Below are 15,712 nucleotides of genomic sequence, written 5' to 3'. Positions count from 1 at the left end.
GTACTGCTCTGGGAAAAGGCTATGTTCCGGAAGCCTTGCATAAATAGAACACAGCCTCAATACTGATGACCCACATTTGAAGCATTTGTGGAGACAGAGAATCTGGGTCTGGAGGACACTCTTGGGGTACTTGAGTGTCAGAGCAACTTGCACTATTACCCACCATCCATCAACCATTGTTTTTTGATTGACCTGCCAAATCCTGGCCTGTGTATTTATCATGGTACTTTTACCACATTACACACCCTCTCACTTTGTCTGTTTAGTACATCTGACATTAAGGATGATCTAATGGTCAATTTCAGGTGCTACTTCTTTTTCAGGTCCCCTTTTGCAGCTGTGACGGACTACTCGGTGACCAGGAACAACGTCATCCAGCTGTGCCTGGAACTCACTACTATAGTACAGCAGGTAGGACTATGTGTTTGTGTCTTGGTACCTATGGTCCTACGTCGTCCCCTGGACCCTACATGTAAAAATTTAACATATACATATATACCGATCAGCCATAACATTAAAACCACTTCCTTGTTTCTATCAGCTCCACTTACCATATAGAAGCACTTTGTAGTTCTACAATTACTGACTGTAGTCCATCTGTTTCTCTGCATGCTTTGTTAGCCCCCTTTCACCATGTTCTTCAATGATCAGGACTCTCCCAGGACCACTACAGAGTAGGTATAATTTGTGTGGTGGATCATTCTCAGCACTGCAGTGACACTGACATGGTGGTGGTGTGTTAGTGTGTGTTGTGCTGGTATGAGTGGATAAGACACAGCAGCGCTGCTGGAGCTTTTAAACACCTCACTGTCACTGCTTGACTGAAAATAATCCACCAATCAAAAAAATCCAGCCAACAGCGCCCCATGGGCAGTGTCCTGTGTCCACTGATGAAGGTCTAGAAGATGACCAACTCAAACAGCAGCAATAGATGAGCGATGGTCTCTGACTTTACATCTACAAGGTGGACCAACTAGGTAGGAGTGTCTAATTGAGTGGACAGTGAGTGGACACGGTATTTAAAAACTCATACCAGCACAACACACACTAACACACCACCACCATGTCATTGTCACTGCAGTGCTGAGAATGATCCACCACCTACATAATAACTACTCTGTAGTGGTCCTGTGGGGGTCCTGACCATTGAAGAACAGGGTGAAAGCAGGCTAAAAAAGCATGCAGAGAAACAGATGGACTACAGCCAGTAATTGTAGAACTATAAAGTACTGTAATTCTATATGGTAAGTGGAGCTGATAAAATGGACAGTAAGTGTAGAAACAAGAAGGTGGTTTTAATGTTATGGCTGATCAGTGTATGATGTCCCGTAGGAATGCAGTGTGAGAGCGTGTACAGAACCAGGCCAGCAGCTTGATGCTTGTTAGGTGGGTGGAGAGCTGGAGGAGCTGGTACTGCTGGCACTGTTCTAGAGGTTCAAAAAGCAAACCATGGAATGTATTTGTCAGATAAGCAACTCCAAACCAAACAGAGAAAAAAGTGGAAACGTTTGGCGGATTATGTGCTACTATGATATTTGATTCAGTTGGAATTGATTCAGTGAATTCCATTTGATTTACTTGGAATCACTTCAGGTCCTCAAGAGTAGATTCAATAATTGATACCGGAGATCGGTGAGTGACTCTAAGTGCTAGATCTGATGTAGTGACCACTTTGTCACTTATCTGTCCCTTGACTTTGAGTAATAATGAGAACCCTGAGCTGCCCTTCACTTAACCTTGAGATATTACATCAGCTTTTTAAAGAGGAGAGAGAACTAGAACCAATAAGGCATGACGAACAGTGCAGCTGATTTTTAAAATCTGATTTGTTCCCCTTTGGCCATTTCCCCCCCCCTGTTCTCCCAGTCTAATCTATCACTGGTGACCCTTTTGCGGATACGCCAACACTTAGGCAGGCACCTCAACCACACAGCAGAGGTCACAATTGTTCGCTGACAATGAAGCCTTGATGTCCTTCATCCTACAAACCAAGCCAGTTGTGTCAATAACGGCATCTGGGATTCGTACTCGAAAGCTCGAGGTGGGCTATCGCACAGACGCTAGCAGACCACTGCGCCAGTCGAACGCCAGTTTACCGACATAATGCGCCGCAAAGTAATCATGTGATAGCCTCGCTAGAGATGGACCAGAGGTGGAAATTCAGTCAATCATGTCAGTAAAGTAAATGAAGCAGAAGCTTACTTCCATCCATGGCTGTGTTCCAATTCACCATTCATTCATTCATTGTACGTTTTGCCATGGCTTTATCCTATTCAGGGTCGTGGTGGGTGCGATTCACCGGGCAAAAGGCAGGAAACACCCTGGATAGGTCACCATTGGGACAGTGGTAGCCTAGTGGGTAGACTATCAACTGAAAGGTTGAGGGTATGAATCCCAGCTTGGCCATGCTGCCACTGTTGGGCCCTTGAGCAAGGTTCTTAACCCTGCTCCAGGGATGCCGTACAATGGTGACCAAACAAGCTGGGATATGCAAACTGTACATGTAGTTGATGTCTTTGGACTGTGGGAGGCAACCAGAACACTCAGAAGCTCACGCAGACATGGACAGAAATCTCCACACAGAAAAGACCTGTACCGCTCTATCCTGGGAATCAAACCCAGGACCGTCTACCCACTGAGGGACCATGTCTCCCCAATCCATCATACTACCAAATACAGAATACAGGACTGATTAGTAGTCAGACTCTGGTGGTGCCCACAAACACAACACATTTTGAAGAATGCCAAACGTCCATATGAATGCAGCCTTATGGAAATTCCCGCCACTACTGGGAGTCCCTTGGCAGTGCCACCAGCCTGATTGGATGTTCTACATGACTGGTACAAGTGATGAAAAATAGAAATAGAGATTCTCGGTGGCTTTACACAATGACATTGCCGAAAGGTTGTGTGCTTTTCGGTGACTCCTCAGGGAAGGTGGCAATGCCAGTGAGAAATTGAAGATTAAATCGAGAGAGAGAGAAAAAAAAGCACTGCTTAGGACTAATGTATTGTGTTTTTTTGGGTTTTTTTGTAGGACTGCACTGTATACGAGACGGAGAATAAGATCCTACATGTGGTAAGTTGTGCCCTTCTTGGTTCTCCTTTCTATTGCTAGGACAATTGCCGTGTTTACCCATAATTCAAGGACGTTTCTGTAAAGCGATGAGTAAGTTGAAGCCGAGAGTGAAGGAATAATCACAAATAAGTAAAATGGCCAAAATAACGGAAACAGAGCAACAAATGAAGACCTCTCCGCTGCCTCTGCAGCCCGCAGCGGAGAAACCGGATAGAGCAGGGATAGCGCAGAACTGAACTGGTTTTCTCAATATGACAGGCTGTTCCATTAAAAAAAGGACACATAGGAAACCCTCATAGCTATCAAGGGGCACCCTAATTGGCGCACCACATAATAATGTGGATTTGCGAGAGTGGTCCGCTCCAGAAACAGGACGCCACATTGTCTCTGGAGCGATCTAATCTCTCTGATCTCTCGTGTCCACTCACTGTCCACTCTTTTAGACACTCCTACCTACCTAGTTGGGCTACCTTGTAGATGTAAAGTCAAAGACGATCGCTCATCTATTGTGGCTGTTTGAGTTGGTCTTCTTTGAGACCGTCATCGATGGTCACAGGATGCTGCCCACGGGGCACTGTTGGCTGGATATTTTTGGTTGGTGGACTATTCTCAGGCCAGCAGGGACAGTGAGGTGTTTAAAAACTCATACCAGCACAACACACACTAACACACCAGCACCATGGCAGTGTCACTGCAGTGCTGAGAATGATCCACCACCCAAATATTACCTGCTCTGTAGTGGTCCTGTGGTGGTCCTGTGGGTGTGCTGAACATTAAAGAACAGGGTGAAAGCCGGCAAAAAAAGTATGTAGAGAAACAGATGGACTACAGTCAGTAATTGATTGTATACATGTATAATGTATACATGTATTTATATGTTCATGCTTTTTATGACCCTGTACATCATTTATTTATGTACCTAACTCCATATTTAGCCTGTTCGGTAGAGATGGGTACAAATGCCATTAATTTAAAAGCATCCCTATGTTCCTATGTGCGCTGTGGAATCTGCCCACAGGCGTACTGTTAACGCCCGACGAATAAAGCTAAGCCAAATGAACAGGAGGGAGTGTAGGATAACGTGTGAACATGTGAGAACGATGAAATGTCAGTACTTATAAATGTAAAGCAAGAAGAGGACAGGAAGTAGGCAGGGTAGGCAGAGTGTCTTGGATTCAGTTCTCAGAACTTAGTTCCTGTTATTTTATTTCTGTGCCCATAGACTCAAGTGGATGAGTCGGGTAGTGCCACTATTATTTAACCGGTACATGCTTGACTCAGGTAGTGCATTATGTCAAAGATAGTGGTTTCCTGAACTGGTCGGTTCCCTAAATGAGAACACTATACAGTGAGGCTGCCAGCCATCAATGCCAGTTTGCTACTATTGGACCCTTCAGCAAGACACGTAACCTTTAAATGTTTGGATCAAAGCATTCACTGACCAAACTAATCAACATAACATGAACCCGACCCCGGTCTGATGCCTAAATTCCCACATTAGCACCCAGTTCAAGTCTCAATCCTACAAACATCGAATCAAACCAGTATCAATAACCATACACACCAACTGTTTCCACCAGACATTGTAAAATATACAGTATGTGTGTGTTGTGTATTTTCCAGTGTAAGACTCTATCGGGGGTTTGCGATCACATCATCTCTCTGTCTTCGGATCCTTTGGTCTCCCAGTCGGCCCATCTCGAGGTGGTTCAGCTGGCCAACATCAAGCCCAGCGAGGGTCTGGTAGGACTACATGCACCCATTTCATAAGCAAACCTGGCGCAGCGGTAAAAACACATGCTAGAACACAAGAGCTGGGTTCTCGAATACATCGTATCGAGTCCCAGCTCTGCCTGCCGGCTAGGCTGAGCAGCCACATGAACAACGATTGGCCTGTTGTTCCGATAGGGGTGGGATATTACAAAGTCGGATGGGGACTCTTTCATAACTAATGCAATTACGACCTCTGCTGGCTGATTGATGGCGCCTGCACAGAGACGGGAAAAGAGTGCTGTCAGGGTGTGTCTCTCCATACACCCTATTAGGGATGTAACGATGCACCACAAGACAGTTAATAACCGATTAAAAAATCCCATGATTCAAATCGAACTGACATGTAAAATGAATCGATATTCACTTTACACAGCAGAGGGCGCTGGCGCTATACACCTCGCCTGGTTGACGTCACTGGAGCTATATGCCTGGTTGCCAGATTCGGGGGTTTTCTGCCAAATTGGGCTTAATTCAAAATTGTTTTGCATGGTTTGTACCTACCTCAGAAATAAAAGGGCATTCATTATTTAGATACATAAAATATAATCACAAATACAGTATTTTACAGTAGCATGAACCCAGTATCGTGAATCGCATCGCATCGTGGGTAGAGTGTATCGTTACATGTCTACACCCTACCATATATATTGCTAGATTTTTGGGGCTGGTCCAGTGTTGGTCACTTTTATGAGTCATTTTTATAAAACAGGAATTAGAACACTTAAATGGTACTAAACGATAAACAATGGCTACTTTTGGATGATAGTATTTGTGTTATTACCTGTAGGGCATGTATATCAAGTCCACATACGATGGCCTTCACGTCATTACTGGAACCACTGAAGGGGTAAGTATGCCTGCATGTATATATTTCACATACTGTCCACTGAGACTACACTGAGACTACACTTATATGGCCAGACTGACACCCCACTGACCACCTTCTGGTCTATCATGAGGGCCGGACCTCACAAATGCTCTTTTGACTATCTTGAGTGGCCAGAAATTTCCACCAACACAGTCCAAAAGTTTGATGGTTGTTATAGCTGCAAGACGGTCAACGTCCAAGGTTTTGAAATGGGATGTCCAACAATCTCATGATCATCTGTCCACATATTTTTTGCAAATGTAAAAAGGGCTAAAAATAGGTCTCTCATTCTCTGTTTTGCTCAGTCTCCAGCCGACCGCTGTAAGAAGATCCACGCCGGTGACGAGGTGATCCAGGTGAACCACCAGACAGTGGTGAGGCTCCAGGACTTTCCTCATCCTGCTTCCCTCCCACTTTCTATATAAGCGGAATGCTTATATCTATCCATTCATCATTCATTTATTTAGCCAGACACTCGTCCATCCATCCATCCATCCACTGTCCGTCCGTCTATCCATCCATTTATCAATCCCTCATTTCCTGCAACAACTGTATTCTTGTTCTCAACTTCTTGGGTGGCACAGCAGTCTAATATGCTAGACCACCACTGAGATCTTGGCCGGGTGTCCAACATACACAGTTGTGTCTGAGAAAAGGGAGGTCAAATGGGTTGCAAGAGGGGTTAGGGAACTCACAAAGTTGCAAACCGTGTCCACTAACTGTCCACTCTATTAGACACTCCTACCTAGTTGGTCCACCTTGTCGATGTAAAGTCAGAGACGATCGCTCATCTATTGCTGCTGTTTGAGTTGGTCATCTTCTAGTCCTTCATCAGTGGTCACAGGACGCTGCCTATGGGGTGCAGTTGGCTGGATATTTTTAGTTGGTGAACTTTTATCAGTCCAGCAGTGACATTGCTGTGTCTGATCCACTCATACCAGCACAACACACACTAACACACCACCACCATGTCAGTGTCACTGCAGTGCTTAGAATGATCCACCACCTAAATCATACCTACTCTGTGGTGGTCCTATTGGGGTCCTGACCATTGAAGAACAGGTTGAAAGCAGGCTAAAATGTAGAGAAACTGATGGACTACAGTCAGTAATTGTAGAACTACAAAGTGCTTCTATATGGTAAGTGGAGCTGATAAAATAGACAGTGAGTGTAGAAACAAGGAGGTGGTTTTAATGTTATGGCTGATCAATGTATATAATTGGGAGAGTTTCTGGATTTATGTGCATTTTACCTACTGTCCCAACTTTTTTGAAATTGGGTTTGTATATTGGGTTTCATCAGGCTTTCCCATACTGATATTTAAACCAAATAACATTTTTAGGAACGTTCCCCCTGAGAGCCCCGTGTATAGTACAGCTCTGCTGTTTGAACGGGTTATTAGAGCTTTGACTCTATAACAGACTGTATTTCCCCAGTGTGCTCGGAGTATCATTACCATGGAAACAAAAACACACTTTTATAATGGTAGATCCGCTTTCATCGCCCGGCGGAAGGGTTGTGGGGAATCGCTTTGACGTAGCACGATGAGCGAGCTGTGTGGGTGTGTGTGGGTGTGTGTTTGTGTGGGCAGACGGTGACATCAAAGTTGGGAATCTGTTTGAAGGCTTGTTGTATTTTGATGAATGAGGGGTGGATGAATTGGTTTTGTTTGCTCCGTTACTCATTGGCGTCAATACAAAACCTGAGGCACAAAAAAAATTGCAAAATTATATTAATTAAAGCCTAAACTACTATAAAATTGCTCCAAAATTCTATTTTTTTGAAACGAGTGTTTATTCGACCTACTGTGAAATATAAAAAAAGAAATTAAAAGTTTGCATATATGACTAATTTTGTATCATATTTGATACATCAGGATTTATTGGATTGATTTTTTTTATTTATTGTTTACTGTATTTAAATAAAATATTATAGTGATTTATGTAACTAATGGACTACTGACAAGAGATGTGATGAGGGGGCGGACACAAACACGCAGAGTTGTTAAGGTGGGGTACACAAGACCAGACAGACACGTGACCTTTGCTAAATGCTGAGCTAACCGCTAACGCTAATCTAAACACATAAACAATGCTAGAGCTAAACTAAATGCTACACTAACTGCTAACACTAATCTAAACACACATGAGCAACAAACCTATCCTGAAACCTATCCTAATGCTAAACATGAACTACACTACCACAAGACACTTTTTAGCAAGAGCATAACCAAACCCATGAATAGCAAAGTCATGACATGACAAACAAACCAGTACATAATCGAGAAAACCAAAATAGTCTCCGCCGTAGGATTACCTGCGACGAGAAGCAGCTGTGGATCATTAGCTTCATTGACCAATCATTATGAAGGGAGATATAGGCTTGACAACATAAACAAACCACATCCAACATGTAGATGTTAATGGGTTAACATAAAGAGAACCCAGTTACACAAATGAGACAAAAATATTATTCTTGGTCATTTATTTATTGAGGAAAATGATCCAATATTACATATTTGTGAGTGGCAAAAGTATGTGAACCTTTGCTTTCAGTATCTGTGACCCCCCTTTGCAGCAATAACTGCAACTAAACGTTTCCGGTAACTGTTGATCAGTCCTGCCCACCGGCTTGGAGGAATTTTAGCCCATTCCTCCGTACAGAACAGCTTCAACTCTGGGATGTTGGTGGGTTTCCTCACATTAACTGCTCGCTTCAGGTCCTTCCACAACATTTCGATTGGATTAAGGTCAGGACTTTGACTTGGCCATTCCAAAACATTAACTTTATTCTTCTTTAACCATTCTTTGTAGAACGACTTGTGTGTTTAGGGTCGTTGTCTTGCTGCATGACCCACCTTCTCTTGAGATTCAGTTCATGGACAGATGTCCTGACATTTTCCTTAAGAATTCTGTGATATAATTCAGAATTGATTGTTCCATCAATGATGGCAAGCCGTCCCGTCCTACCACAACCATGTTTCACAGATGGGATAAGGTTCTTATGCTGGAACGCAGTGTTTTCCTTTCTCCAAACGTAATGCTTTTCATTTAAACCAAAAAGTTCTATTTTGGTCTCATCCGTCCACAAAACATTCTTCCAATAGCCTTCTGGCTTGTCCACGTGATCTGTAGCAAACTGCAGACGAGCAGCAATGTTCTTTTTGGAGAGAAGTGGCTTTCTCCTTGCAACCCTGCCATGCACACCATTGTTGTTCAGTGTTCTCCTCATGGTGGACTCATGAACATTAGCCAATGTGAGAGAGGCCTTCAGTTGCTTAGAAGTTACCCTGGGGTCCTTTGTGACCTCGCCGACTATTACAAGCCTTGCTCTTGGAGTGATCTTTGTTGGTCGACCACTCCTGGGGAGGGTAACAATGGTCTTGAATTTCCTCCATTTGTACACAATCTGTCTGACTGTGGATTGGTGGAGTCCAAACTCTTTAGAGATGGTTTTGTAACCTTTTCCAGCCTGATGAGCATCAACAACTCTTTTTCTGAGATCCTCAGAAATCTCCTTTGTTCGTGCCATGATACACTACCACAAACATGTGTTGTGAAGAGCAGACTTTGCTAGATCCCTATTCTTTAAATAAAACAGGGTGCCCACTCACACCTGATTGTCATCCCATTGATTGAAAACACCTGACTCTAATTTCACCTTCAAATTAACTGCGAAACCTAGAGGTTCACATACTTTTGCCACTCACAAATATGTAATATTGGATCATTTTCCTCAATAAATAAATGACCAAGTATAATATTTTTGTCTCATTTGTTTAACTGGGTTCTCTTTATCTACTTTTAAGACTTGTGTGAAAATCTGATGATGTTTTAGGTCATATTTATGCAGAAATACAGAAAATTCTAAAGGGTTCACAAACTTTCAAGCACCACTGTATTAGTGTATCAGGTGCAGCAATGTTGTTGGTTTTTTTTTTAACACTGTTTACAACTGTAAACCGAGTACAGTGTAGATTATCCTGCCTGTTCTCTTGGACTCTTGGGATCTAATGATAGGTATGATAGGGTCAGAACTTTGAGAGTTTTCTCATTGGATGCCACTCATGTATTAGTAGTACCCTCTTTTTGGGTCAGGGCTGACTTTGTATACAGATGTCCCATTCAGATGCCTCCATAGTTCGGTGTCAGATCAAAGTGAACGTCTTCTTATCACCAGTGCTTGTAACAACAGGTAATCTACGTGCTCTGCCAGCTTGTTACTACTGTTGGCCTCTGTTGATGAGGCATCAAGGGTTCCAATAAAAACTGGCACCAATGTTCACCAATGTAGCACCAATGTTCTAAGGATCCTGAGAGTTATTTCAGTTGACCAGGGCTATAAAAGCCAAGTACAAGAAACAAGTACAAGTCGTCTGGAATAGTGAATTCTATGCCAAGGTCAAAAGAAAACCCAGAGTATTATCTTATGATTGGGAAATATCTGTACAGATGCTTAGATGAACCCCAAAACAGGTCTGATCCTTAAAAGGGAGCTTTGCCTGATCCAGCCCATCTCGGTGTGTCCACGTACTTGTGTTTGGTTGTCTTGTTTTTGTAAGTGTGACCGTGGGTTTAAGTTTATAATATTAATAATTTACATCCTAGATGCAATTACAGTTCAACAAACATGGGTCCAATAGTGCTATATTGCCAAATGTTGGACTTTTGATCAATGGCTTAGTCTTTTAACCAAAGAGCCACAGGTGCCTACTAGGATCCCGCCTAATTCTAGGTATCAGATCATGAAACCTTGGCAATGTAGGAAATACTACTCCACTCAGATGTGTTTTGGATGTTTTCCAATTATGTAGTCACAGAAAAGGAACAAACGTTTGACTTCGCTCTATAAAAGCTTCATTTTTGCTAGAGGATCAATAAGGTCAAGCTTCCAGAACTGTCCAGTATCTTTGGCCTTTTTGGCCTTTGCCACTTTTAAAACACACTTTGAAAAATGTGTTCTTAATGCCTTATAGTTTATTTTCCTAAACTGGCCTTGTTACAACAGCTTCCGTTGTGCTAATTGCTCATCAGATTAGTACCTGATTTTCAGTTCATTTACACACAGTCTTCATTTTTCACAAAAACCCAGTTAAATAATTTTAATTATTTAATTAAAATTAATTATTTAAATAATTTTATTTATTTAAAATTTATTTATTATGTATTTAAAATGATTTATTTATTTATTTAAATTATTCAATTATTTAATGTAATTATATTTATGGGTCCTTGAGCTACCTTGTGTTCGATTTAATTAAAAAATATGTACTTAAAAAAAAAAAAAAAGAAAAGCATTTCAAGAAAAGCTGCAACATTATGTATGTAATTTAATAATATGTATTTTATGTGATTCATATATAGTATGTTATCTATCAATGTTTTCTCGGAACATTTACATGAACAAGTTACATTTCTCAATGCAGTGGCGGACTGTGTTAAGGTGACAACGGTTTTACGAAATGCTCCCAAATCAATGTGGCTATATTTACTACAGTAGCATGACAGTTTCATACGCCATGTCATTCCACAAGGGCTCAACGGTCTTGCACATTCAACAGTAGTTTCCGCCCTACATAGAGGGTGGATCTTCGTTTTATGCCTAGTCCTGATTCCCAGACCTGTTACCAATTCACCTTCTTAATATGGAACTGTATAACTAAAATATATAAATATATAAACTCTTTACTCTTATTTTGCTCTGTCAAAATGTTTTGAGTGTTTAAAGGTAATGGGGTTTTTACATTTACACCAGTTAGCAAAGCATTTAATCTAATGCGACTTGATTACAACTCAAGCAACTGATGGTTAAGGGCTTTTCTCAGGGGCAATAGTCCCACTAATTTAATAATTTAGCCCCTTTTATTTATTTTTTGCTATGATAATTCATTGTTACCCATCTTCTAGACACAGTCTCTGTTCATGCAGACTTACGTTCTCAAAAACGTCAGCACATCGGTTTCTTAACATATTTATGGTCCTGATTAATAATCAATCGCCGCCTGCAGAAATATCAATCTTAGCAGTGTCGCTCTAGAGCACGTCAGTTTTATTAAAAAGGAAGCAATTCATGCTAACTACGAGCCATTCCGGCTTCACGATCAATAATGTAATATTTCTCCATCAGCTCTCTCCCTAATTCAAACCGCTTGAGTAAAAGATCCACACAAGTCTGTAGACAACGCGACTCCAGTCAAACACATCTGTCGTCTTGTATATTGTTACTGTTTGTGTTTGTATTTGTGTTGTATCTTTGTTGAACCTGTGTTTGTTACTGTAGGTGGGCTGGCAGTTAAAAAACTTAGTAAACTCTCTGCGTGGGGACCCTGGAGGGGTGACACTGACATTGAAAAAGCGTCCTCAGAGCACGCTGACTTCAGCCCCAGCCCTGCTTAAGAACATGAGGTGGAAACCCCTGGCTCTTCAGGTAGGCAGCTTTACCACCCTACGAAATCCCAGCGTCTGGGCTTACCTAGTTGTTACCTTGTCTTCATTTGTTCCCATCTGACTGACTGAGAGTCAACCTGCATGCTTTTATGTCGCCATAGTCTTCATGCCCAACAAACTGTCTGCGAATTTGTGGCTTGTTTCTCTTTCTGTACTTACTTCTGCTGCCTCTGAGGACTTACTTCAACCCAGTCATCTATTACTGATCTGGCCGCCACCAATCAGCCCGACATTAAATATATTCCTGACAGTGACGTGAACAATTGTTATGAAATGATGTCCCGTACACAGTCTGGTCTCCAGAGCTTCGTCAACTTCATGGCATGACTTCTCAAGAGTTTGGTCTTGGTATCAGTCTCTTGGGTCAGAGTATGAGTAACGCCCCTGGCATCAACATTGCTAACCACACTCTGAAAGCAGTGGAACAATTCACATACCTTGGATCGATTATCTCTATCAAGGTGTCCCTTGACCCAGAGATCAACAGGCGGACAGGCAAAGCTGCAAGTGCCAGGCTCACCTCATCCGACTTTCTTGATGGCAGAATCCCTCAAGACCTCCTTTATGGAGAGCTAGCCGTAGGGTACAGTTCCACTGGACACCCTGTGGACACCCCAATTTGCTATATAGTGACGCCTGTAAAGTATAGTGACCTAAAGACCGCTGATACCCATGTGGACATGTTGGAAGAACTAGCTATTGATCGTAATACCTGGCGACAAGCATACATGTGCAAAGGATGGTCAGTCACCAATCGAAGCTGCTGACAGTCCAACTGAGACCCCTACCGGATGTATGCAATGTCTATTGTCTATCAAGACAAATGGTAGCAAGATGACGAAGATGTAGTAGAAGTAGTGCTCTAACGAATAGCCCAGTAGCTAATAGGTCATTAATGACGTCTTGACACTGATCTACTTGCTACTAGATGTCCACTGGATGCACAAAACAAAGCATAATCGTGTGGCAAGTATAACTACGACTCTAGAAAGGCAGTTGGCATGATTCAGAAGTGGCAGCTGTAGCAGTTACTTACTTGTAAGCCACACAAGCCTCACAGTTCCAGTATAAAATTAGACCAGCAAACTATTTTTGCCTGATTGATGCCATCTGAGAAACCATTGTTTGCCAAATAGGATAAACATAGAATAAACACGTTGGCTCAATACGACCATTGTTTGTCCCGCAGCCTGTTGCTCCCAAGAGCCCCACCAGCAGCTCGGCTACTCCCACCAGCACCATCAGTACGCCTTCCAAACGGGACAGCTCTGCCCTCCACGATCTCTTCATCCCACCCCCTCCTTCCGAGCCTTACACGCCCAGGTAAGTACAGGTTATCCTGTCTGCCACTGTTGGGCACTATGTGTAAATTTGTGGCCATTTGGTCAAAAGTGTATTTGTGAGGTCAGGCGATCAGTATTTCAATTCATCCCAAGGTGGGCACCCAATTGTGTCTACCCCCTGTACAGAAAATGCCATTTCAAAGAAAGTCGTGTTATATGTTTTCGTGTGTGCTTATACTGTTTAAGCAGGGATGAGCAGGGCAACCTTCCGGTCGAGGAACGGGGTCAGGGTGGAGGTCCAATAGCCAAAGGCTCAGAGTCGCCCAACTCGTTCCTGGATCAGGAGTACCAACGGCGGTTTCCTGTCATGGAGGAGGAGGCCGTGCTTTACTGCTACGAGTTCGAGCCAAGCCGTGGGGAGAGACGCAGAGATGCCACGCCCACTTATGGTACACACACACACACACAGAACACCACTGGGCGCAATCCTTGGTGAATTTTGACACGGAATCAAATGCTTCTGAAGCATAAATACCCTCAATGCCAACCCCCTACAACCTCCTCATACTCAAATACCCCTTTACTATATAACCTATAACTACCCCTACAGTCAAATGCCTATCATCCATAACCATTCTACAAAGGCAAATACTCTTAACCATGAATGCCCCATTACGCTTATGGCCTATTCAATCAAGGGCACCTAAAATAACTACTTTTGGCTCATTAGGAGTATATAAATGTAAATCAGGCCAGCATGGGCATCGTAGTATGTATATGTACATTCCTCCCTCAGATACAGCCAACTGTGTCTATTTTACTGTCTACTGTGTCAACTGTGTTTATTTTTATGTGTGTTTTAGGTCGATTAAGGCCGATCTCCATGCCAGTGGAGTATAACTGGGTACCCGACTATGAAGATCCAGCCAGACTGAAAAGAGAGGGCAGACGAGGTAAGAGTAACACATAGGCTACAGTATATGGCCTGACCATGAGCTTGTTGGAGATCCCATTTCTCCATGCAGGTCACTGGAGTTTATTTAAATGAAGCTTTTTGTTATGCCTTTGACGCACAGTCATGCTGGAACAGTAAACAGCCTTGCCTAAGCTGGAAGCAAATAATTTCCTTTATATGACTGATTTATTACACGCTACAGTGTACTGTGTCCATATAGTTTGAATCCATATAGTTTGGTGCCATTTGAAGGTAGTCATTGGTTTAAATGGGCACCTTTAATCTGTGGATTGGCAGGGTTGGCTGCTGTTTGATCCAGTTAAACCGCTGCAAAGTGGCAGCATGCAGACAGACAAATAGAAGTGGAGGCTGGCGAGACTGGTAGAACCTGGCCTAGAAGATGCCTTAAGGTCACCCTGACGAATCTGTACCCATGGTCACACGTCTATTCAAGTGAAACTAAGCCACAGTTGGATTGAAAACCTCTGGTGTTGTGTATGGAAGTGGTTCTCAGAGGGGGCCTCGGTGAGCCTTGGGGGGGGGGTGTCCCATTGCATTTAATCAATAGGCTATCTATGTCACACAGATCTGTTTTAAACTGCCTATAGCCTACATTGGGTCTTGAACAATAGACACATTTGATTTGCCCACTATGAAAGTGCAAAGGTCAACAGACGGTGACAACAAAAGATTCCCATTTAGTTGTATAATAAGAATAATGTCATAACCCATGTCAAGGGGTACACCGGTGAACTACTGGTGTACCATTGGTGAATGGTACGCACAAACCTAAACACACAGTTGATTTAAAATGGACATGGCAACTTGTAACATGCAGTTTTCTTCCATATACATACGCAAACGTGGAAGGGTTAAGGGTTTCGGAGACCTGGCTTCCTTGGCTCACCCTCTTTGTGGAGTTCTCCACTGTTTGAATGCCTGCCTTTCCACCAGGTTCTCCGGTTTCCACCCACCTCCCAAACCAGAAGGCTAATTCACCCATAAACTAGTCAATAAAATAAATACACGAACAAATAAACAATTATGTTGCTGTGTATGGTTTCTAGGTCGCTTAGTTTTCTCCAAAATTACCCTACAAGGTCCATAATTTCCTTGACCAACCACTTGCTTAAGGAATCAGGATTCCTGCTTGTGCTGGCTGGTATCTCAAAAAGGAAATATTACTGTGTCTGCGCAGTAAGACCAGAGCTGTGACGAGGAATGCCACGATGCCACTTAAGGAATCAGGATTCCTTCTTGTGCTGGCTGGAATTCAGTAAGGAAATATTACTGTGTCTGCACAGTAAG

General features: G+C 42.7%; 1 protein-coding gene across 1 annotated transcript in view; it reads left to right on the top strand.

The window, feature by feature from the left end:
• cnksr2a (connector enhancer of kinase suppressor of Ras 2a) overlaps window positions 1-15,712 on the top strand; it is a 68,649-nt gene that overhangs the window by 34,933 nt on the left and 18,004 nt on the right. Inside the window, exons 4-11 of the mRNA XM_062985385.1 lie at window positions 324-411; window positions 3,038-3,079; window positions 4,703-4,822; window positions 5,640-5,699; window positions 6,026-6,094; window positions 13,356-13,489; window positions 13,699-13,898; window positions 14,313-14,402. Coding sequence (XP_062841455.1) covers window positions 324-411; window positions 3,038-3,079; window positions 4,703-4,822; window positions 5,640-5,699; window positions 6,026-6,094; window positions 13,356-13,489; window positions 13,699-13,898; window positions 14,313-14,402 — 803 coding nt within the window. The remainder of the gene's footprint in view (window positions 1-323; window positions 412-3,037; window positions 3,080-4,702; window positions 4,823-5,639; window positions 5,700-6,025; window positions 6,095-13,355; window positions 13,490-13,698; window positions 13,899-14,312; window positions 14,403-15,712) is intronic.

Source organism: Trichomycterus rosablanca, chromosome 23, assembly GCF_030014385.1.
Source record: "Trichomycterus rosablanca isolate fTriRos1 chromosome 23, fTriRos1.hap1, whole genome shotgun sequence".
NCBI lineage: Eukaryota > Metazoa > Chordata > Actinopteri > Siluriformes > Trichomycteridae > Trichomycterus > Trichomycterus rosablanca.
Note: the sequence above shows the minus strand (reverse complement) of the source record. Positions and strands in the feature narration are given on the sequence as shown.